Below are 26497 nucleotides of genomic sequence, written 5' to 3' on the forward strand. Positions count from 1 at the left end.
GTAGTTTTTTTCTTAACTTTCATGCCACAAATTCCGAATTTCGGTTCGAAAATGTGCATAAAATCTTCAAAATACTCTAAGTCTTCAAAATATCTCTTCTTATAAAAGTGTATTGAAGTAGACATTTTTTAAATTAAACGTTTATATCCTCTGAGTATTCAAAGTCCAAATTTAAAGAAAATTGGGCAATATAGATTTGTTCTATTTTAAAATGCACTAAGTCGAGGGGTACCGTTATATGGGGATATATTCCGAAAAATTTAAGAACCTATTCGGGTTCTTGGCGAAACCGCTGAAGCTAGGACCTTTAATTGTGAATGTGCGTTATTGTTGTTGTGAAGGGGTGAGATAATGTTTAGTGTTTGGAAATTCGTATTGGGAGGGAATCCTGCGTTATTGAAGGGGTAAAACCAGAAATCAAGCCTGAAATTTGCAATATGAGTCGCTGTTGGTGTATGTCTGTGATATAAGGTCGTAGTTTTGGAAATTCGAAATAAAAAATATGGTAGCTGTGTAGGGGTGCGATACGACAGATATGTTTTTTTTTAATTACAGAAATTAAATTAAGGAATTAAATCGATTAAATGTTGGTATTAAAAATAGGTTTTAGTACAACAGAATCACCAGTTTTCACCACTTCCATATTAAGTATTGTCCATATATATTTTATTCCCTTTTCGCATACGAAGTAGCGGGCATTTGCTAGTTATATTATAATTCTAATCCACATTTTCGTCTGCAAGTTCAAATGTCCAAAAAGAGTCAAATATTCTGAAAAGACCCTAAATATATCCGATCTGTCCATTGATGAAAGTTTCAATTCACATAGGCTGAGGGTATATCTCCGTTGGCAAAGCCGATTGAAACTTTTTTGCTTGTTTTCTGCAAAAACCGCGAAAAATCTAACCAAGTCCGTAAGAGAAAAGAAAGGTTACAGTCAAAATCTGTTGATAAATATAAAAAAGAAGTTGTCTTTAAAACTCATTATGACGACCCAGCAACGCGGACTGGGGCCTGCTAGGATATCCTTAAAATGTTTGACTTAACCGATATCTCCGCTTGCTTCATTAATCAAAATCTCGACTTTAAATAAACTATGTAGTTCTAAAATCCACGAAACTTGCCATATAATATATCGAGTGAGTTTCCACATTCCTCTACCCTATTTTCATATCTATGTTGAAAGTTTCAAAAGTCCATTTGTTACAACATTGGCATCTGTGCAAAGCAAAGCTAGGTAATAAAAGCCACTTTTCTTCTTTGTTCGGATACATCGTTCTTTTGTACTTTGATATATTGGTAATGCATGTTTGTATGTATGGATGTGTGTGTGCCTTATACGAAGTTTCGTTCACATTTCTCACATAAATAACTCCAATAGGCCCATGAAATGATTAAATGAAGCCAACATCAGTTTATGATGACTTTTTGGAATTCTACTATAAATCATAAACTTAGAAAAACAACACCACCAAAGCAATAAGGAAATTGTGAAACATATGTTCAAATATTTGTGTACGTATGTATGTAAATAGCAAAACTTTTTTTTATACTCACAGTATATCTCCAATGAAAGCTATGTACTCGGTGAATCTCCATCTCCAATTGGTGATGCTATATTGCTGTCGGATGTTGATAATGGTCGGCATATACCCAATTTCGTAAGGCCCAATGGCATTCCCTTTAGTATGGTTACAGCTTCATCTAAATCCAAACCCTGCAGACTGTGTTCACCCACACTGACCAAACGATCACCGGGAAATATGTCGTTTGTCGCCTCAGCGGAGCCACCTCTGATTAGACCTCGTATGACTATAACACTGCCATCTGGATCTAAGGGATCTTGATAGTCCAATATGGAGAAACCGAAACCCTGTTCGGTTTTCTCAATTTCAACTATGGTCACATCTGAACTCCATAGCGCTAGGCCCGATACATTTTCTAATGATTTTGAACGTTGCTGATCCGTTAGTGTGGCAGTGCTAGAGGTATACAAAGAACTCTCCGACTGAGCTTTGCTCATGAGATTCTGCAGGCTCTGATGGCCACCGGGTAGAAGGCTGCGCGTTTCAAAGGCTTCCGGATTCTGGGATGTATTAATGATAGAGGGTGCGGTTGGACCGCGGGCACACACCAATTTGACATGTGAAGGCAGTTCTTTGAGGATTTTTACCACTTCGGTATGTTTGAGACCCTGCAAACGGTATTCGTTAACCTGCAGCAGCTCATCGCCAGGCTTTAGTATACCCTGGCGTCCGACGGGACCATCTTCCAGTATCGAGCGTATATAGTGATGGGGACGTTTCTCAATGCCGCACTCTACATCGACGGTGCCCTCAAGGCTAATTCCTAGACCTGAAAGTTTATTTATTTCGGCAACTAAAATTTCACAGTCGGGGAACTCACTTTTCCATGAAACTTTCAGCGAATCCGCACTGGGACTGGAATGTTCTAAGGGGGGTGGTACAGACGGTGAGGACTGGGACGGGGGACACGGTTGTGACACGGCTAGGGGCGAGGATAGTTTACGTATCGCCAGATCACTAGGTGGTGTTTGTTTTGTCTTTTTATTATCTTTACTACTGGGAGGCGTGGTGGCAGCACTAATTTCAGCAACATTTTCTATTGTCGGTGTTCGGGATCCCAGAGAACCGTTGAGTTGTTTAGTTTTCGTTTGGTTCTCATGGTCGGGTGACGTTATGACACAGGCCTTTCCATTGGCCAAAGGTGGTTTATTGATGTCAGGCGTTGTGGGTGTTTTTGAGGAACGACTCACATTGTCCGCTCCTGCCATGGTACCGGCATAACTGTGTTCACTTTTATCCAGCATGTGGGACATTTGTGAATCTACAGTTTCTCTGGAGGGTAGCTCGGCATAATCCATTACACTTGTGCCTCCAACTATACCACCTTCCGTGGCAATGGAATCGACATCGGACTTAGGTGGTAACCAAGACAGGGTGGCTATTGAGGGTGAAGGTGGCAGCGAATACTGGGATTGGGTATCCATAGAGGCTTTCAGTTCTGTCAGTGCTACCTGCAAATGTTCATATTTTCGCCCTCTTAGGAATCTCTCCAGGGTGAGATGGACTTCAATGTCAGTATTGCGCAGCATTTCCACCGCCTGATGATTTGTGCAACCGGCCAGCGTTTTGCCATCGACCGCCACTATGCGATCATTGATTTGTATTTGTCCGCTCATTTCAGCAGCACTACCCTCAATAATGCTTTTCACAAATATACCAGACAAATCTTCTTCTTCGCAAACGTAGCCGGCCACAGTTATGCCAAGGCCATAGACATTTTTGCACAGCTTAACATGATACGTTTCGGTTTCCGGTGAATCCATGTAGTTTGAGGAGGTTATTGAACAACATTCATCGGGATCGTTAGATGAGGTGCCAGTTGTAGTTATACCAGCTATCACAGTCTCTATGTGGTCCATATGTAGTGGTGGTGGTGTTGACTTTGTCTTCAGTGATGATTGAGGCGGAGGAGGTATAGGCCCCACATCAGGTGGCGAGAAGGAGGTTAACGTTTTGCCTCCTCCCCCACCCGACAAGGGAGGTGGAGAAACAATGGAAAATGGTACAATGTCTAAATCTTTGGGACACATGCGGGCTGCTGAACTATTTGTTAACTCTTTGGGTATTGGTGGCAAGGGGAGATCAGCTAATTCTGTGTCCGGTGTGGCAGGATAATAGGCACTTGCGCCGAGGGTTTCGGCAGCCGTTACACCCTCCAGCATCATTGTTGAGCAAGCAGCAGCACCACCCGCTGCCCCACCACCAGCCACCAATGATGCAGCTGCCAAGGCCGCTTCCGAACTTGTTGGCAAACCGGGATTATGAAATAAATGTCGAGACAATTCTTCTGGGTCGGAAAGGAGCTTAGTTGGAATAATTGGGGCATGACTAGCTAAATGTTGGAAATCGGTGGCTGTTGATTCCACCGGTCTTGCGACAATCAAACGAACCTGAGCTCCAGTCTGACGAAGAACTGTCGCCACTTGTTCCGAGCTAAAACCACGTAAATTCACATCACCGATTTGCAGTACATGATCACCGCACTGTAGACGGCCATCACGTTCAGCCACTCCACCGGGTGTTAGGGCTTTGATGACCACACCAGTGCTGCGTCCGCCCACCAGTATGAAGCCCAAGCCATTGCCATCATTGTAGAGATCAATCACTTCGACCTGGGACCATTCGGTGCTTAAAACCATATTGGCATAGAAGGGCTCCGGCGGGCTGTTGTCTTCGTCGTCGTGATCGTCTTCGACGATATCGTGGTTATGCTCCAAATGATGGATTTGATGTTGTTGTTGAAATTGAGGTCGTAATGACAAGTGTGTTTTGTGACAGTTGTGTGATTGCTGCTGCTGCTGATGTTGTTGTTGGCCGTGACAATGTTTAGTGTGAGCCGGACATGTTGTAACATGACGTGTGCAAATCAAGGTGTTTAAGGGTGGCGTTACTAACGATGTTGGTGATGAAGACGATGTTGTTGTTAATACAGCTGCCTGAGATTCACGGCTAACAAATTCCTCAGCTTGTTGATGATGTTGATGGTCGTGACAATGATGATAGTGTTGATGTTTCTGCTGCTGTTGCTGCGGTAAATGATGAAAATAATACTGTTGTTGTTGCTGCTGCTGCTGACGATGATGGTGATGATGAGTTGACTGTTCTTGATGTTCTCTTTGGTGTTGTTGTTGTAGTTTTTGTTGAAAAAATTTACGTCATATATCACAATCCCGACTTACTGGACATTCCCTAACATCCTTTGGATGTGTTGTTGCTGATATTTGATTTCCGCTGATTTTGATTTGTGGGTGTTTAACAAATTGTTGGCTGCCTCTAATGTCACCGATGCTGGCAACACTTTCCAAATTGTGGCCTTTGTTATTGCTGTTGTTATTGGTTATATCAAATTTGTTTAAATTTGTCCTGTCGTTTACAGTATCCTCTATTTCTAGTTCTTCGTCGTCGTCTTCTGCTGCTGGTGATGGTGCTGGTGTTGCCGTTGTCTTTGGCCAATATTCAACAGACATAATAATTGTTTTCGTTTCAGGGCATAAATATGTCGTTGCAGGTTCTACGAATGTTGATGATGTTAGTGGTTTGCTCGCTCGACGTTTCTGCAGTTGAAGATTCCTAACGCTTTTAATTTGTTACGCCCTTTTTAACAAATGTTTAGCAACAGCATTTTTACAACTTGGAAGGGGGCCAAAATGTTCTTTATTCCATTTCTGTGTCTGTTTTGCATATTAAAGAGAGACAGACCGATACGACAGGCAGCCAGGGCAATAAGGCTATGGTTGGGGTATTGGGTATTCAGAAAGGACAAACGGGGAGGGGGGGATATTGAAACCGACAGGTGTTGCTTGCTACCGTTGCCGTTGTTTAACCTTTTACTCACAACAGCAACAACAGAAATACCACCAACACGTTATTTTGCCTCTTTTCGAATTCCTTTCACATACATACATCACTTGCTTCAGATCCCGTTGATTTTTTTTCGAATTATTCAATGTCTGCTTACTGGGGTAAAAAGGTATTCTTGCTCCATATTCCGTCGTTTTTTTGCATACCGATGTTAGAAAAAAAGTATTTAACAAATTTTCAAGTGAGCACGTTTTCTTATGTCATTTACGGTGATGTTTTTCGTAGTGGGGAAACGAAGGGTTTGCAGGGGATTTAACATGTTCATTACATTTCCAAAAAACATATTTCTAGTCAAACACATTTGGGCATCTAAATAAAGGAAGAGAAAAAATACAAAAGAAAATCCTTTATTAGAAAAAATCACGTTTGTTAGTGGCAAGATTAAAGAAACCGGAGAAAAATTAAGGCCATTTTGTTGTTACTTTTGTCAGCGATGTTGTTGTTGTTTTTAATGACCATGTCGGTTAACCAAGAAAAGTGTTCACTAAAATGTCGAGTTTGTTGTTTTATAAAATGTTTACATTGTATTTTTCTTTTATTTTTTAATTGGAAATTGGTGTTTGAGATGACTTTAATAATACGAAAGGTACAGGGACGTACGCAGGGGGTCCCGGGCACCCTTCCCCCCAAAATGTTTTGGTCGAACAAAATTTATTAAGCTAATGTAAGCAATTATTACATTTTTTCTTCCTCATAAATATTTTTTTATGTTAGGATATTTAAAATCGAAACTATATTTATCTGAAGTTTCTGTACAGAAATATTTTGTTTGTATAATATTTTTGACAGAAACTTCCAATGAAATCTGAATTACTTCTTCATGTCATATCATTCCAATATTAAATACGAATTCCGTGATGAATATACTCCATATTTATTATGTTACTAGCAAAATGCCCGCTACTTCGTATGCGGAAAAGGAATAATATTCAAATAAACAATATTTAATTGGTGAACACTGAAAAATTTTATGTACTAATACCTATTTGAATTGACATTTCATTTCTTTCAGGTACTGTTCGTACACATTTTGTTCGAATCTAAGACCTCTACACTTGAACAGCGGCCTACATTTTAAATTTCAGTCCATGTTTTATTAGAACGGTATGGGTATTTTGAAAATTTTATCCACATTTTCCAAACGAATTTTGGAATTTGTGATATCAAAGTGTAGAAAACCGATTGATTCCCCGGTCAGGCAACATCAAATTTTCAACGGTGGCAAAATACCCCTCAGTAATGTTTGCGACATTTCCTGAGTATTTCAGGCATTTAAAACTTCTCTACAAGTGGTGTCGTAAGGCACGCCGTTCGGACTCGGCGATAAACAGTAGGTCCCATATCATTGAGCTAATATGAAACGGGGTGCACTCATTGATATGAGAGCAGTATCCATTGTCCCGTCTGGGATGTTTGTGGAAAAATTATGACATTATTTAGAAACCGAATTCGTGTTAACATAGAAACAATATTACATTATTCAGTACAATTTTTAGAAGCCAGAACCTTAGTTCATTTGTTACAGTTTTAGCTCTACTTGTTCACTCAATGCCAATGGTATTACATGTAGAAACCTTTCATACATTTAAAGGCGGATTTAAGTAAACATTCTGATCCAATCTCAACAGTTATCCTCATAACTAATATTTAGTATTAGTTAATACTTCTAGTACATTTATTGTACGACCACTTCTAACAATGAACCTGACAAATAAATAATAAATCAGAATTCCACTTTTATTCCTTAGCCCAATACCAAATTTATTGCAATTTTGTACTTTATATAATCCCAGCTTCATTGCTACACCAACGTCAAATTTATTACCATTTCGTATTTCTCAATAAGTCAGCCAGCCCTCAACCTAATTTCAGAATTTGTATGCATTTCAAAAATCCTTATCTAAACACCAACACCATACGTCATACAACAATTCGAAATTCCACCATTATCCGTTCAAGCAACGCCAAACTGAAATCCAAATTCAGTACTTATAATATGTACATAAAAGTTAAAAAACTACCGCCTTTTATCCAAAACTAAATCCCAACCACAATTTAGTATTTTTCGTATACATAAGTACGTATACGTAATACCGAATTTCACAATTTCAGCTCTACTAATCTACACAATAACAATTTTAACCAAATTCTGTGCCATTTTGTAATTTTCGTACACTTATTGTACGCATAATCTACGAGGGCAGTTCGGAAACTTCTTAGCCTAGCACAAAAAGCGAGGTATAAACAGAAAAAAGTTAAGTGTTTTGAAAACTTCCATCTCTATTATGAACACGTGTTAAATTTTGTTTCGATCTGGCACCTCCTTCATATAGAAAGAGGTGTTCAAGAAGACGCATCCACAATTTTTTTTTACAATGGAAAAATTAGAAATGCGTGCTGTCATTAAATATTTACATAATAAAGGTTTGTCGGGACAAGAAATTCATAATGATATGGTGAATGTGTTAGGTGAAAGTGCTCCTTCATATGCAACAGTAAAAAATTGGGTTGCTGAATTTAAACGTGGTCGTACAAGCATTGAAGATGAACCACGTAGTGGACGTCCAAAAACAGCAACAACAACAGAAATTGTAGCCAAAGTGCATGATATGATATTAAATGATCGACGAATAAAAGTGCGTGAAATTGCTAATATCATGGGCATCTCAAATGATCGAGTCCATTTAATTTTGCATGAAGAACTACAGATGAAAAAGCTTTCTGCGGCACCCGCATTTGTTAACAGTCGATCAAAAACGCATAAGAATGAACATTTCTCAAGCTTGTTTGGATCGTTTTAAGCGAAATAAAATGGATTTTAAGAATTGCTAGAAAAGCGTTGGACTAAGTGTATTAAAGTTTCAGGAGATTATATTGAAAAATAAAAATATTTTTGAAAAACTAACTATTCTCTTTCATTGATAGGCTAAGAAGTTTCCGAACCGCCCTCGTATAATACCAAATTTCCGAATTCCATCTCTATCCATAATACCATTAATACTTTTCGAATGAAAGTACGAATTTCAATAACTATCTCCAACAGTAATTCCAATTCCAATTCTGTCCACCCAAAACTAAATTGTACCAAATTTAGTACGATTTAGTACTTTTCGTAACCACAAATACGAATTTCCAAAACTATTTCAGTCCTACACTCCAACAGTAATCTAAATTTCAGGATTATTCTCTCCGTTCACTCAAATCCAAATTGAACCAAATTTAGTACCGTTTAGTACTTTTCGTACCCATATGTACGAATTTCCAAAACATCCTCAATCCTACACTCCATAAGTAATCTTAATTATAAATTTCAGAATTCCAGCTCTATCTGTTCACCCAAATCCAAAATGTACCAAACTTAGTACAACTTAGTACTTTCCGTACCCATAAGTACGAACTTCCAAAACTACCTCAGTCCTTCACTCCATCAGTAATCTTAATTCCAAGTTTCAGTTTTCCAGGTCTATCCAAATCCAAATTTTACCAAATTTAGTACCATTAAGTACTTTTCGTACACATAAGTATGAATTTCCAAAACTACCCCCCATATTTCACTTCGACTGTAATATAAATTCCAAATTTCAGGTTTTCAGCTCTATCCGATCACCCAAATCCAAATTGTACCAAATTTAGTACCATTTATTGCTTCTCATACACATAAGTACGAACTTCCAAAATCATTTCCTTATATCAACACCACTTCCCAACCCTGATTCCCATACCAAATATGAAGATTGTAGCTATATCCGCTCAAAATATACAATTGGTACCAAATTTAGTAACTTCAGTACTTTTCGTACACTTATAGGTAGAATTTCCAAAAACCATGCCAAAGGGTTATCTCTATAACTCTCCATCAGGGACCCTCTTTCCAAATTTCAGAATTCTAGCTCTTCCCGATTGCCTAATACCATGGATACCCATTTTGCTGGGTTCCACCTCTATTCCTTCAACCAAATCCAAATTGTACCAAATTTAGTAGCATTTAGTACTTTTCGTAAACATAAGTACACAGTTATCTTAATTCGGAATTTCAAGTTTCCAGCCCTATCCGTTCACCCAAATCCAAGTTGTACAAAATTTAGTACCATTTAGAACTTGTTGTACACATGAGTACACATTTCGATAACTATCCCCATATTGCAATCCTATACTCCGTCAGTAATCTTAATTCTAAATTTCACGTTTCTAGCTGTATCCGTTCATCCAAATCCAAGTTGTACTTAATTTAGTACTTTTCGTACACATATGTAAGTACGAATTTCCAAACTACCCCTATATCTCAATCCTATACTCCGTCAATAATCTTAATTCCTAATTTCAGATTTCCAGCTCTATCCTTTCACCCAAATCCAAATTGTACTAAATTTAGTATCATTTAGTACTTTTCGTACACATGAGTACGAATTTCACAAACCATTTCCTTTTATGAACACCACTTCTCAACCTTCATTTCCATACAAAATTCCAAGTTTCTAGCTAAACCCGTTCAAAATATACAATTGGTACTAAATTTAGTACTTTTCGTACACTTAGAGGTCAAATTTCTCAAAACCCTTTGGTACATCTTTCTAACTCTTCATCAGTTACCCTCATTCCAAATTTCAGAATTCTAGCTCTTCCCGTTTGCCTAATACAAAGGGTACCATATTTAGTACCTTTTAGTACTTTTCGAATTTCCAAAAACCCAGCCTTATCTCACCTCTACACACCGACAGCAACCCACAGTCAAAATTTCAGCTTTCTAGCTTCAGCGGTTTCGTCTGGGCGATGATATGTCAGTCACTCACTCACTCACTAAGCTATTTTATATATATAGATATTCAAACTATATTGAGGTCTCGAGGCTTTACACTCATCATGTATCCAAAAGAATTACGAGTTCAATATTGTGGGAATGGAAGTGCATGAAAAATGTCTATTGGACAAAATGTATGAAGGGTTCTTCGTGGACTATATATTGAAAGCCAATTAGAAATTTGTTTTGCTGCCTTCGCCAAAATTTTGTTATTTGTGCTAAACAAGAGCAGAAAATCATGCAAAAAAAATAATTTGTGTGCGTCACAAACTGCTAAAATCTGCGATATTTAGCATACCCACTTGAATTTTTTCCCTATCATCAACAAAGTATAATTGTACCCCCAGCCTTTAGGGTTACGTATATTATATACACTGTATATTATATACACACTCATACGTTTCAAATTTTAGACTCCACATATGTTTGGACGTTCCGTCTGTATCTCTGTTGTCTGGCAGGCTGGAGCGCATGAAAACTCTCGAAGGAATCAACCGATTTGGTCTAAGTTTGGATCTCGTAATATTTTGTCCAAATTAAATCTAAGTCGTATCGGTACTTCCGCAATAAAAGTACAAACATTTTCGCTACAATGATAGTAATCGATTCGATCTGAACTTTGCACATCGCAATATTTCTTCCAGATATACATATATCGAACATAATATGGATTATATCGGTCCACTCCTTCAAATAAAATTACTTCCAAACGTACAACAAGTTCCAAGAGAATATATGTGGACAACATCTTCAGGTGGGTGACGTAGGGGATGAATGACACCAAGTAACGGTATTGATCGACTTTAACATGGCAAAGCCCAGGATTTGGGTTGGGCGCTGGGCTAGTAACTCACTCCGTCAAAACACCCCCTACTATGAAAAAACAAAGAAAATGAAGAAAAACAAACACTCTAAAGTTGACGAATCACGCAAACGCTTTAAGGACCATGATCTGCCAATCTGCACCTGGAATATCAGGACTCTCTACAGAGCAGTTGCAGTTTGCGCACTGGCGGATGTACTTGGTAAGTACAAAGCTAATATTATCGCCTTACAGAAAGTGCAACGGAACCGGGCAGACGTAAAAATCACAAACGATTACGCACTGCCATGCTGTCATGAAATGAAACATGAGCTAGGTGTTGGATTTATGGTAAGTCGGAGGCTTAAAAATCTCGTCTCCAGCTCCACTCCGGTTAATGAGAGAATTGCCACAATCCATATAGAAGCAAAGTATTTTACATCAGTCTCATCTGCGTGATATGCGTGTTAGATTCGAGAAGCGAACATCGATTCGGACCATTTCCTTGTAGCAGCAAAGGTACGCATTCGTCTTAATGTTGCGGCAAAAGTGCGATCTAACACAAGACGGAAGCTGGATGTCGAGAGCCTATTCCGCTCAACTGACTCACATGCTGGAAGACGGCACTTCTTGTCCCGATAATGAGGAAGCACAGTGGCAAAGTGGTACTTCAAACTGCCGAAAAAACTTTGCTTGGGTACCAAAAACCACCACCTAAAAATCTATGGTACGATCAGGACCATATTCCACGAAACAACTTATCAACTTTTCATTTTGCACTTAGCAATATTTTTGATAATTCGCAAATTTTATAAATCATAAGTTGCTAATGATAAGTTGAATTTGCTAAGTTTTGTTAAAACAAGTAAAAGTTTTAAAACGTTTCGACGGGAGATTTTGTTCGGAAAAAAATTATAAGGATCGAATTACTTTTTTCCGAACTTTCATCCTTCAAACCAAAATTAGCGTGGATTTTTTAAAGATATTTAAGAGCAACCAAAAGGACAATAGGCGTAGATATTTTAAAGACCGTGGATTTTTTAAAGATTTTTAAGGGTAACTAAAGGGGGACAAAAGTCGTGGACTTGCTAAAGATTTTTAGGAACATCCAAAAAGGACAATAGGCGTGTTTTTTTAAAGATGTTTAGGGGCAACCAATGAAGACAATAGGCTTTTTTTAATATTTTTCGGAGTTACCTAAAAGGACAATAGGCGTGAAATGTTTTTAAATATTTTTAGGAGTTACCAAAAAGGACAATAGGAGTGGATTTTTTTAAAGATTTTTAGGGGCAACCAAAGAAGACAATAGGCGTGTTTTTTAATATTTTCAGGAGTTGCCAAAAAGGACAATAGACGTGCTTCCAACCACCCCATTCCGAACTTCCACGCTTGCGAACCATCCCATTCCGAACATCCAACGTCAGAACCACCCCGAACTTATTTAATTTAATTTTATTTTGTTATACCCTCAGCCTTTAGGCTAAAGAGGGAGGGTATTTACACTTTGATACGACCAAAAATGTGCCTCATCGAAATAATGGTTTTAGACCCCAAGTATGTTTGTACGATATCCGTTTCAGACAAGTTTGAGTCGATCTGGCAATGTCCGTCCGTCTGTCTGTCTGGCTGGTGCGCACGATAACTCTCGAACGGATCAATCGATTCGGTATCGAAATATTTTGTCCAGATTTAATTTAAGTTCGAAGATGGGCCATATCGGTCCACTACTTCAGGTACCTCCCCCACAAAAGTTCAAAAATGTTCGGTCTTGGTCTATATTTTGCATATCGTAAACATTCTACAAGAGGAAGATGAGGTTACAATATGGTCTCAATCGGCCCACTCATTCGAATACCTCCCACACAAAATTTCGGAAAAGTTCAGTTTAGGGCCATCTCTCGAATCACGGTGATGTTTGTTTTAGCAACTTGTATTTACTGCCCTCCATACGACGGTACAAGTTTCACTAGGGGCAAGTCCATACTTTCTGAGAAAATAACCCGAAAGTTGTAAAAAACCCCTATGACACCGTGTGAGGTGGTTGGAGCGCAAGATAACACTAGAACGGATCTGCCGATTCGGTCCAAAATTTGGCCTTAGTAATATTTTGTCCAAACATAGTCTAAGCTTGAAGATAAGCCATATCGGTCCACTCCCTCATATACCTACCCCACAAAAGTTCAAACATTTTCGTAAAATTTGTTCATACGGGAACTCTTAAAGGGAGAGGCCGAATTGGTAAATACTTTACACATCCTAATATATCTACTAGATATACATCAGGTTCAAATATGGACTATATTTGTCCAATCCATCCGGTACCTCCCACACAAAATTTCGGATAAGTTCACTTTAAGACCTGCTATCGAATCACTTTGATTTTTTGTTCATGCAACTTGCATTCGCTGCCTCAATTACGATGGTAAACTTTTTTCAGGGGCAAGTCCATACTTCTTGAGTAAACATGACGAAGTGTGTAAATCCCCCATATGACATCACATGTAGTGGCTGAAGATCCACTTCCATAATGGTCAATGTAGATCCATTCCTTTTAGTATATCCTCCGCAAAACTTTGGATCGCTAATCCTAATGAACATTTTGGTCGGTTCAAATTCCCAAAATTTATAAAAACCCTTAAACACATACGTTTTTTGAAAAAAAAAAAAAAAAAATTGATTCAATATATACAGGCTGAGGGTATATCTCTGTCGGCAAAGCCGACTGATACTTTTTTAATTGTTTTACTTTATTTTATTTTGTTATACTTTACTTTATTTGATTTTATTTTATTTAATTGTTTTTATTTATAATTTATCATTGCTAAGTTGAAAATAATGCAAAGATGATAAAAAGTTCTGTGGAACAAATAGCATCCACACTTTGCAAGAGCACTGAGAAACTTGGCAAGATGGCGGAAAAATTAAGCAAGAGAGCACAACAAATTTGTTAAAGAGAATGGATTAAAAAAATTTGCTAAGTGCAAATTTATTTCGTGGAACACAAACAATTATCACTTTTCAAAATAACTACTTTTTGATAAGTGCATGTTTCGTGGAATTGGACCCAGAAGTGTCGTAAGGCTACTGAAAAAAAGAACGCGACATGTCGCGGCATACAGAGCAACCCGAGGAACCCTACATTTAGTAACAACACGAAGCGCCAAAGAAAAATATCGGGAGTATAAGAGAGGCGTATTTTCAAAGAAAAAAGGGAAAACAAGAAAAACGTGAGCGTGAGAAACTCGAGATGTTCAGGAGTCAGAATAAAGACCGAAAATTTTACCAGAGTTTAAAACACCAGACTGAAGGGTATGGTGCAGGCACATTCTCCTGCGTACTGAGGATCTGGAAGGAGCATTTTATGAAACTTTTAGTATCGAATATGGGCAGCGATGAAGAACCAATCGCAAACGACGACGTTGAATGTCTTCCACCTAGCCAAAGTGAGGTCATGACAGAAATTAATCGGCAGAAAAACAATAAAGCGGCAGGAGCTGATGGGCTGCCCGCCGGACTGTTTAAGACCAGTGGCGAAATGCTGATAAGGAGTATGCATCAGTTAATTACCGAAATTTGGCAGGAGGAAAGCATACCCAACGATTGGAACCTTAGCCTCCTATGTCCCGTACACAAGAAAGGAGACAAGACGGTGTGTACAAACTACAGAGGCATAAATCTGCTACCAATCGCATACAAAGTGCTGTCGAGCGTACTGTGTGAACGTTTAAAACCCATGGTCAATAACATAATCGAGTCATACCAATGCGGTTTTAGACCTGGTAAATCGACAATTGACCAAATCTTCACACTGCGCCAAATACTGGAGAAGACCCACGAAAGACAGATCGACACATACAACCTGTTCGTCTACTATAAGGCCGCCTTCGACAGCCCAATTCGATTAAAGGTGTTCCAAGATACGATTATGCAGGATTACGTTGGCTAATACAACATCAGCTGTTAAATTAGGAAAGAACCTTTCGGAACATTTTGAAACAAAACGAGGTTTCAGACAAGGTGACAATCTATCGTGTGACTTATTTAACATTCTATTGGAAAAGGTCATATGAGAATGTATATACCGATAGAGATAAAAATAGCACTATATACAATAAGTAGGGTTTTAGGTTTTCCCGGTTTTTATCATTCCCGGGAATCCGGGATTTCCCGGACTTGCCCTCCCAAAAAAGTAACGCCGTTGTAACAGGGCCTTCAAGTAGAACCTTTTGGAAAGAATTTCAAAACGATTCGAGATGAGCTGTTAAACTGCACTTTTCCTAAATATCGTGTTGGAGGTACCCGAAGGGCTGGACCGATATAGTCCATATTCCAACCTGATACATGACTAGATGAAATAATACGTTATAGTTCATGTTTTTGGTGCGGCTTTTATAACTTTTTCCCTGAAAACACTTTTGTAGATTAAAGTTATTTCCAAATCTTTTGTAATCTAATCGAATTCTGATTCTATGGTATCAAAGTGACGGGCATAGTTTATTCATTCAATATTAGTTGTGATAAATGTAAAAAGATATTTCCCGATTTCCCGGGAAATATGATTTTGTTTCCCGGGAAAATCCCGTAACCAAAAAACCGAGAATTCCCGGGAATTCCCTACCCAAAACCCTAACAATAAGGATATAATGTTACTGGCCTACGCAGACGATAATGATATAATAGGTCGATCAACTCGATCCGTAACAGAAACCTTTGGGAAAATTGAAAAAGAGTCTGCCAAAGTTGGCCTGGCAGGCAACGGCGTTAAGACCAAATTAGTGATATCAACACGCAAGATGTCCTGTAGACTCGGACCAACTGTTGATGTTCAGAATCACAGCCAATTTATTAAAAAAAGGATTATTATTAACGCCTTAACTTAAGTAGAATCATTTAGTAAATTGCCTTAGCTTCCTTTTTCTAGTTTTAAAAATTCCTCTAAATTGCAAGGGTTGCCATATCGGTCAAAATGAAAATATTTAATATAGATATATGGATTTCCTTAAAGTTTGAGTTACTTTCCAAAAATTAGCGAGAGTACCACTAGTACCAAATTGAAGCCTAGCGCCTGTAGATTTCATAACCGTATAGACTTTTTGAGGAAATTCGCGGTTTTGACAGTTATGACCAAAAGTTTAACACCCTTTTTAGTTGCTGAATTTATATTTGTTTGGTATATGTCTAAGTAATTGTATTATCCTTTCTTAAATTTGGTTAAAATATAATGTTTTTTGTACTATTAGCGATATGTTCAATGTAACTTAGAGCTGTAATGGGACACCCTAATGTTGGACCACGCTAAAAAGTGGAGATTTTCCCCCACATTGAGAACCAAAAATACATTATTACAAGTAATTCTGCAGACAAATGTGGTTAAATCTTATAAAGTACCAAGATAAGGATGGTAACCCTATATGGAGGCTGTGGTCAAAAGTGGACCGATATGACATTTCTTTATAAGATGGTGTTCTGAAGTCTGAGATCATTATAAGAACATAGTCGCTTAGAATATTTGGTTGACATCTGCCCAAATAAAACGATATATAAATCATAGGGGAGTAAACCAAATCATGGAGCAATACTGACAATTTTTCGTGGGGATGCTTACAATGCAATAATAACTCCTGGTACCGGATTACAGCAAATTTGGTTGAACAATGTCTCGGTAACGGTAAAATACTTAAATTCAAGATGATTCGTTTCATGGGAACCACCCGACATTTTGGACCGAGGACCCCAATATTTTACGTAGAGTGTTTTTAGGCCACTATGACCCATTGACAACAATTTCAGTTCGATATAGCATTTAGAAGTATTTTTGTCACACCTTCCCATGTAAGTGCCACCACTGTGCACCGCCATAAATAAAGCACAACATCAGTTATAAAATCAAGAGAAGAATGATATTGGATAACAGATGCTATTTTGGTCTAAGTAAACAGTTCAAAAGCAAAACCACCTCTCGTCAGACCAAACTTACACTCTACCACACGTTGATTGGGAGAAAATTTCTTCGAAAGATTTATGGACCAATATGCGTTGACGGTGAATACCGGCGTCGTATGAACCACGAGCTGTACCAGCCGACCGACATCAATATAGTAAAACGTATCGAACAACAACGATTGCGTTGGCTGGACCACGTCAGCAGGATGGATAGTGATGCCCCCGCTAGAAAGGCATTTGAATACGAGCCACTCGACGGTATACTCCCCAAGGAAATGCCAAAACTCCGATTGAAAGGCCAAGTTGAAGAAGAAGATATCACAAAACATGGCATCCAAAATTGGGGAAGCAAATCAAAAGATCGGTGCGTTTGGAAATCTATTCTTAGTTTGGCTTATGAAACAAGACACTCTGTTTAGTATAAAAGCCATCTAAGTAACATCTTCAGGTACGTCCCTCACAAAATTCAACATAAGTGCAGTTTAAAGACTGTTCGAGGATCCTTTGGATTTTTTTTTTTACATTTGTAGTCTTGTTTACTGCGATATCAAATTTTTAGTGGGCAAGTCCATGCTTCCGGACAAAACTCTAAACACCTAAAATGGCTTGTGTGCGCAAGTTCGAAAATATTCCCTAAAATGGTATGCGCGATTTCTCATAGACGTAGCAACCGATTTGGTCCAAACTTTGGATCTCTAAATATTGTCGAAACTTAGTTTATGTTCAAATTTGGGCCCTATCTGTCCAAGCCTTGTGGTACCACCCACACAATTGTCCAACATTTTTGTGTGGTTAAGGGTCTGTTCGAGGATCCTTTGGACACTTTTACCGAAGGTTTCCTAGTGGCCCTGTTTACAGCGATATTATGTTTTTCGTAGGCTAGTATGAAAAAAGCTCTATCTATCGATATCCCCGCAAATTTTTAGCTTTAATTCTATCCATACTTTTGTCGTAAATATATGTAAATTGTAAATACATACGTTTTTGGGGGAAAAAAGTATTTCAATCCACACAGGCTGAAGGTATATCACTGTCGGCAAAGCCGACTGATACTTTTTTACTTGTTTCAACTTAAACTACTGATGCCCGTAATTTCTACGCGTAGTTATCTATGAGTTCATAGATATCCCCCGTGTAAGCAAAATTTCTTAATTTCAATCCATATGTAACGTTACCGGGTCGAAAACGGCCGTGTTACTTACACCAAGGATTTTGCCTGGTTGATCGTTGCCAATGTGTTAAAAATTTTAAAACACTTATATGTGGCAATGTTTTTACGAAATCATGAATGAAAATCACCAATGTTACCACATGTTTAAAAAATGGCACGTAGAAATTACCAAACGCGTAGGTAAAGATAACTAATAGGTGGTTACCTACCCGGTTACCTAGGGCTAGAAATTACGGGCATGAACCGATTTTCCTGAAATTTTCAGGGAATGTACAGGGATGTCCCCGGTTAAAATAGGCTACAAATTTAGTATCAGAGGGGCGGGGCACTTCCCCTATACCCTATTTCTTAAAAATTCTATGTTACAATAATTACGAATTTATCGGTTTGGAAATAATTTTGCGAGATAATTGTGGTTGTGTCTTCGACCTTACCTACTTTTCTAGGACCCAAAGACTTGACCACGACCACTTTTTAAAATATGTTACATCTACAAAACTACTAAACCGATTTTCCTGGCATGGTTTTAGACCCCAAGTATGTTTGGACAAAATCCGTTTCAGACAATTTGGAGTTGATTAAGCCATGTCCGTCCGTCAGTCTGTATGTCTGGTTGGAGCGCACGATAACTCTCGAACGGATCAATTTGGCTTTTGAATACTTTGTCCAAACTTAGTTTAAGTTCGAAGACGGGTTATATCGGTCCACTACTTCCGGTACCTTCCCCACAAAAGTTCGAAAATGTTCGGACAATTTGTGCGGACGATAACTCTTGAAACAATAACCGATTTGGTCCATACTTTGCACATCGTGAAATTTTTACCAGACTTAGATGAGGTTCAAATATGGACCCAATAGGTCCACTCCATCGGGTACCTTCCACACAAAATTTTGGAATAGTTCAGTTTAGGACCTGCTCTCGAATCACTTTGATTTTTGTTGTAGCAACAACTGCCCCACATACGACGAAAAGTTTCAAAAAACTCCTATGACACCGTGTGTAGTGGATGAAGGGCAAGATAACTCTCGAACGGATATGCCGATTCGGTCAAAAATTTAGCCTTCGTAATATATTGTCTTAGCTTAGTTTAGCTTCTTCAGGTACATCCCCCATGAAAGTTCAAAAATGTTCGGAAAACTTGAGCGCACGATAACTCTTGAAGGGAGTGACCGATTCGGTCCATACTTTACACTTCCTAATATATCTACCGGATATAGATCACTCCTTCGGGTACCTACCACACAATGTTTCGGATAAGTTCACTTTAAGACCTGGTCTCTAATCACTTTGATTTTTGTTGAAGCAACTTGCATTTGCTGCCTCAATTACGACGGTAAAATTTTTTTCAGGGGCAAGTCTATACTTACGCTATGCAACATTTTTAAGTTGATTTTGTGCAAACAATTCGAACTGAGGATTTTTTGAAAGTACATACTCAAACGACAAAAAGATAAGGACAAGAATAAAATATTTGGAGAAATAATAAATTCGAAAGACTACATCTATTGCCTCAAATTTCAAAATATATCTAAAAATTCCCTAATTTGTATACATTTCGCACCATATCTCCAACACTGTTAATTTTTTCTTAATATTTTCTTTTAAAAAAATGTTTTCTAGAATGTGATACACAACTCTTCAGAACATGCCATTGTTGTAAAATGCCTCTATCACGTGGTTTTTTGTATATTTTTCAACGACGACTTAATAAATACGTCAATAATGTCGTGAAATCCCAAATGCGAAAATAAAGTGTTTGTGTGAAAGGTGTTTGAAATGGGTGTTGTAAAAGATATGATACTAAATACCGCTGAAACAACATGAAATAAGCGTTCTAGAGCTTCAGAATGTTCTGAAGAATTGCTAAGAACAATATTTGGATGATTTTTGCAAAAGGTTACTTGGTTCAACTCCCATTAGTTTAGCTGATACCGACCAGAATTCCAGAAATTATGTAAAATTTTCTATATTTTATCGATTTTTATGACCTAGATGAAGATGTGTTCAAGAGATAATTTATACTAGTTTAGGGCTACAATATTGCTAAAGACAGCAAGGCCAAATTCCTATTCCTTTCTGAGATAAAGGCCTGATAAATGCAAAAAAAGTGTAGTTTTAGCCTGGTTTAGATGAGTCCATAAAATCCGAACTGGGTCTGAAAGAACAACTAGGGGTTTTGTAGTCTAAATATGTACTTTCAAAAAATCCATACTAGAAGTTATTTGCATTTTCAATGTTGGATAGTGTTATTGAGAAAACATCCAGAAAGGTGTAAAAAAACCCTAACTGATCAACCGATTTGGTCCAAAATTTGGAATTCGTCATGATTTGAACAAACTTATTTTTAGTTAAAAGAGGCGAAATACCGGTCCACAATAGAAAATCCCTTTACTTGGAATATACCCATTATCGCTTTTCTATGGTAAAGATCAAGGGTAAATGTGAAAGTTATAGATGGTAAATAGGAAAGAAAAAAATTCTCCGTCAATGTAAAATTATTACGCGCTTAAAGGAAATTCTGCAAGAATAGCTTTAGCAGCCTTAATCCCATAGTCGTTGTTTTAATATTTTATTAAAACAACATTAATTTACTATTGCAACTACTCTCGATGACAGCATTTTTAAAATGAATGATGCAAACGACAGGCTACTAGCGATAAAGATTATTTAGTTGCAGTCAATTAACTATTGGCAATTATTAAAATGCAAAAGAGAATCAATTTTTACACAAATTTGCAATCTAATTATAGTTAAATAAAAAAGTTCAATTTGAACATCAAAATAGCTTAAAAGATCTTGTTATGTATGTATGTACGTTTGCAACGCTATGTCAATATCCACACTAGAGTAATTTTACTGAAAAACAAATATGAAATAAATTTGACCGAAAAATTTGTATGACGAACACATGATATACCAAGGAACGGCCCCGACTGCAAAGCCCAGGACTTATCTTGGTCCACCTTTCATGTGGTCATGGTCACGTGTCACCTAAAAGAACGATAAAAACATCTTGTTTTGGACGTTGGGCTAGTCAACGTATAACTTAGAGGTTTTGGACCACTAAGTTAGGAAGCATGGACTTCCCTACTAAGAACTACACCACAATGTGTAGGTAGCACTGATATAATTTTCAAAAAGAATTAAGAGTTATTTTCTCAGGGGAAATAACTGGTATCGTCGTAATGGGGGCAGCGAATACAAGATGCTACCACAAAAATCAAATGAATTCGAGGGCAGGCCTTAAACTGGACTTTTCCGAATTTTTGTATGGGAAGTAACCAAAGGAGTGATATATGTATGTATGTCTCGTACAAATATTACAATGTACAAAATTGGTTACGGCCTTCGAGAGTTATCGCACACATCTTTTTAATGAAAAGTTTAGAGCTTTTGTGTGGGAGGTACCGGAAGGAGTGGATCGGTGTGGCCCTTCTTCCAACTTTAACTAAATTTGGACAAAATATTACGAATGTCTAAAACCACTATTTCGATGAGGCAAATTTTGGTCGTATGAAAGTGCCATTTGGAAGTGTACGATTTAAAAACCTTAATGGGTGCGTCTCGTTTCTGATGAAGAAGCGTTCCAATGCTTTTGCAATATACTAGAGAGTTATTAAATATTGTCTTGGCTACAATTTTCGTCTTAGTATTGAATCGAAAATCTCAATGGGTTAGCTGCTATATGCCAAAATATCAAAAAAAAAAAAAAACGTGTATAAGAACATCAAGTCAAAATCGGAATGATCGATTTTCACCGTAAACATATGGTAGTTGTTGATATTTGATTTTTTTCGGAAGTACTTATGATGGCATAGAAATGAAAAGTTTTAACTTTAGTCCATATCGGTTCAAATTTGGATATAGCCCAATATATATCTCTCCTCGATTTTGGTATAACTCGGTCAACTTTAATCGAATAGCCTTCAAATGTGCCACAGTTGTGCAATGGTATGCACACCCGCCTTGCACGCTAAAGGTCGCGGGTTCGATTCCCCGGCCAGTCAACATCAAAACACTTTTCAACGGTGGCAAAATACCCCTCAGTAATGTTGGCGACATGTTCTAAGTATTTCAGCCATGTAAAACTTCTCTACAAGTGCTGTCTTAAGACACGCCGTTCGGACTCGGCGATAAACAGTAGGTCCCATATCATTGACCTAATATGAATCGGGGTGCACTCATTGATATGAGAGAAGTCTCCCTTGTCTCGTATGGGATGTTTGTGATATATTCTTAGGTTCAGATTTGGATATATCCCCCATATATATTTATCACCGATTTTGCTATAAATCAGTAAATTTTTGATAAATTTAACATTGGATGTTTTCTTGGGCCCTTTTTCAGTTTTACCGAATTTGACAATAATCTCTTTGGATTTTGATATAGCTCTCATATATATTTTCGCCCGATTTTATGTATTTGATGCACAAAACACGCAATATATGTGAAATATTGATTTAATTTGGAAAATGTGACGTAATTATTCATAATTGAGCGACATCGGGCGAAATTATATATGGGAGCTATATCCAAACCTGAACCGATCGCATATTAAATTTGAAGGCTTTTCAATTAAAATTTGACCGAGTAATAGCAAAAATCGGTGAAAGATATATATATGAGGGCTATACCCGAATCTGGACAGATATGAACCAAAATTTGAATTTTCATTCCTATGCACTTATGAATACTTGTATACAAATTCATCAACCTAGGTCACATCCATCTTTTTTAAAATGAGACTGCAACACCGTCATTAAATAAAAGAAAATGTACAGTTTTTTCATTAATATCAGATTGACCATTCATTAAAATATTGATATATGTCAGAAGGTTGCAGTTTTTACACATTTCACTTCACTTTTTATCAAATTTAAATGTTTAATTCTTGATAACGGTACTTTGCCCATGTCCAGTTGATGTCAACTGTACTAAAACTTTATATTTATAGCCCACCCATCAAAACCCCATCCTTCATCCATTTTAAAGGTCGTCTAATTTTTATATGATTATTGCTTTAGATTATCTGGGATATATTTTTCATATTTAAAGAGCTATAACTTCATTATAGATGTACGTAAGAGAGACACGTAAACATCATATATTACGATTTTTGTCCACTGCGGCAACACTGTGTGACGCGCTCTTTAAGTTTTTTTCACAGTTTTTTTTCCACAGCACAGTGGTCAATTTTACGAAAAACCTGGCCAAAACTCTAAAAATTAATGGATTTTAACCTAACCTTGTGTTCTTATGTTTTTATGGTCGTTATATTTTTTTTCATATTCTTTAACCCTCAAATGGTCATTTAAGGGTCTTTTTGGTCCCTTCTTCTATAAAATGTTATCGTAACAGATTAAAATATTCTACAAATTTGTTCGCCATTAATTATTACAAGAGGTTCTAGAATACACCAAAACCCAATGTCTTACCTAAACTCCAGAAATATGCAAAATTAAAGACATATTTTAGGGTTAAGGTCGTACTTCATGTGAGTTTTGGCAAACTTGTCATACAAAACATCATTTTTGATGAATGGGGTCAAAGACAAAAATGTTATCTGCTAAATTTCACTGTAAGTCACTAAAGAAATGAAATTTATATTTGTATTACATACTAAGGAAATATCGGTATCAATTTTGCCAAAACAAACAAACCCAGCAAAAATACTCATTACAAATTGGCCTACTTTCTCATTATTTTAACACGGGCATGTCATAGGGAGTAAGTACTTATTTTTTGGCACTTAAAAGTAAATAAATAAGTACTTAAATAAGTAGTTACGACTTGAAGTAACCAGGGAATAACTACTTATTTATCTACTTTTTAGTGACCAAAAAATAAGTACTTACTCCCTATGACATGCCCATGTTAAAATAATGAGAAAGTAGGCCAATTTGTAATGAGTATTTTTGCTGGGAAGAAACTAAAATAGGGGTGCAAGCTGCTACAGTTTTGGACAAATCTGAGTTAAGATTAATTGGAACCCTTGCACTTTAGCTATATGGTGACACAATGATCCTTTTTGACATCAAGACCTTAAATCAATAGGAGCCTATAACCGCGAAATAATAAGTGATATGGAAAAACGCTGTCGTGGTAGTGATTACCTAAAGCGAGGTCTATTGTATGTTCTGCTACTCCACGCTATAAATTCGTAACGACCAGTCCATAATTGCGGTCTGGAGTTTATTATTTTATTGAAATATGAAGATCGGAATATTATAGGTGGATCTAGAACCAATACTTTGAGATTTTACATGATAATAATTATAAAATAATCTTTGCATTTTTGTGCAGGTTATAAAAGCGACCTATACTCTTCAAACATCATTAGCCGATGATTCAATTTTTTCTTGGCCTCATAGATTATGGGATATATTCTTTCGAACTTTTGTTGTTTATAGAAATCAAAATCATTTAAAAAAATATTGAAAAAACACCAATCTATTGTATCAACACAAAATACAGTTTCTTTGAAACATCGAATAACACTTTCTTCTTAAACTTTGATGGATTTTTCTTTAAAATGCCCTTTAGCTATATGGTGTCTTTGGCAACTTTATTGACAAGAATGTGAGGAATATTTTTCTTAAAAAGTAACACTCGTGCAAGCCATAAAAGGGACCTTTTTAGTTCATTTGTTCACAAATCTTTAAAATTTCCTATAAAATGTGCACTCTAAATTATAACCAAACGCCAGGAATATAGTATAGGGTCACTACTATATTCTGACATTTTGAATCAAAGAATATCTGTACATATTTGCGAGACAAAATATCATTTTAAAACGAAAACTGCAAATATGTGCAGTATGTTTCGATGGAAATTGATATAAAACTCTTTCATTTTTATTAAATGATAAGGTACACAGCCCAACTCGATCTTACTCACAACTATTTTCATCATTTATTGAAAATTGACCTTGAAAAAAACATCAAACACGAAAATAAATTTAAACAAGTAAAGAAGTATCTGTCGGCTTTGCCTATGTGAATTGAAACTTGCATCTACAGTCATATCGAATGTATTTAGGGCCTTTTCAGAATTTTGTGGCCCTTTTTTGACATTTGAACTTGCCGACGAAAGTATGGATCACAATTAAAGTTCAAAAGTGTTGCAGAGTAGGTACTTAAATTATGGAAGTGGATCTTATTTTGGGAGTTACATATTTTCGATAGATATAATATTCGATATATTTCCGTACGTCATCGTATAAATTATGGACCAGTAATCCGGGAAGCATGGACTTGTCCACGGAAAACATAATACCGCTGTAAGCAGGACAACAACGAACAGCATCGGTATACATTTCCAAAGGATCTTCGAACAGACCTTATGGTGCCATAGAGGTTTTTTACACCTTTCCGAAGGAGTTGACGAACGTAGTCCATTTTCGAACCTGATCTATATCTGGTAGATATATTAGGATGTGTAAAGTATGGACCAAATCGGTTACTCGCTTCAACAGTTATCGTGCGAAAAAATTTTCCGAATATTTTTGAACTTTTGTGGGGAAGGTACCTGAAGGGGTGGACCGATTTGGCTTATGTTCGAACTTAAACTATGTTTGGACCCAAATCGGTTTATCCGTTTGAGAGTTATCTTGCGCTCCAACCACTCGGTGTCATAGTGGTTTTTGCATCTTTTGGGCTATTTTCACAGGAGGTATGGACTTGGCCCTAATGAACCATGTACCGCCGTAAGCGTGGCAGTGAATACAAGTTGATACAACAATTACAAAAAAAAAATATTTAAAAACATTTGTTTATTTTGGATATTATAATATTTTAATAAGCAACTTAAATATGGAACTTAAATGGGAGCTATATACAAATCTGAACCGATTTTGCCAAAAGCAAAAGCGTCTTGCTATGGCTGACAAAATGATGTTCCCCAATTTTCAGCTGAATCGGATAATAAATGCGACCTGTACGTTGCGAACAAAAATACAAGGACAGACGGACACACACATGGACGGACGGACATGGATAAATCGACTCAGAAAGTTATTCTATGTATATGCCTTAAAGGAACTATGGGTACATCTCGCTTCTTTTTGCATGTTGCATACAAATGCACAAAGACTTTATAAATAAAATCAAATGTCGTTCGTTGGTAATGACATCAGTTGAGAACGGCTGGACCGATTTCGATAATTCCTTTTTTGAAATGTTCGTCATTACCCGACTTAGGTTTTTATGCTAAGAAAATTTGACCATGCCCACATTTTTAAATTTTCAATTTTTATCTTTTCTAGAAAAACTACAGAACCGATTTTTCAGAAATTGTCAGGGAATGTACAGGGATGGCCCCGGTTAAAATGGGCTAC

The 26497-nt window shown here is 37.2% G+C and overlaps 1 protein-coding gene across 6 annotated transcripts in view; it reads right to left on the bottom strand.

Annotated features, from left to right (window-relative positions):
- The window catches only part of LOC141389508 (patj homolog), a 460965-nt gene that overhangs the window by 428847 nt on the left and 5621 nt on the right, over nt 1-26497 (bottom strand). For 3 of the 6 annotated variants that reach the window (XR_012409108.1, XM_073961100.1, XM_073961099.1), the window contains exons 2-3: nt 2407-5756; nt 1558-2355 (exon numbers count right to left, since the gene is read on the bottom strand). Coding sequence is in view for 5 of the 6 variants with exons in the window: in XM_073961100.1 (XP_073817201.1) it covers nt 1577-2355; nt 2407-4225 (2598 nt within the window). In the remaining variant the exon portion in view is untranslated. Of the gene's footprint in view, nt 1-1557; nt 5757-26497 lie in introns of all 6 variants that reach the window. The other 3 variants (XM_073961097.1, XM_073961096.1, XM_073961098.1) reach the window with 1 other exon arrangement.

This window comes from Musca autumnalis, unplaced genomic scaffold, assembly GCF_047663935.1.
Source record: "Musca autumnalis isolate F117 unplaced genomic scaffold, ASM4766393v1 scaffold_1, whole genome shotgun sequence".
In the NCBI taxonomy this organism is placed as follows: Eukaryota; Metazoa; Arthropoda; class Insecta; order Diptera; family Muscidae; genus Musca; species Musca autumnalis.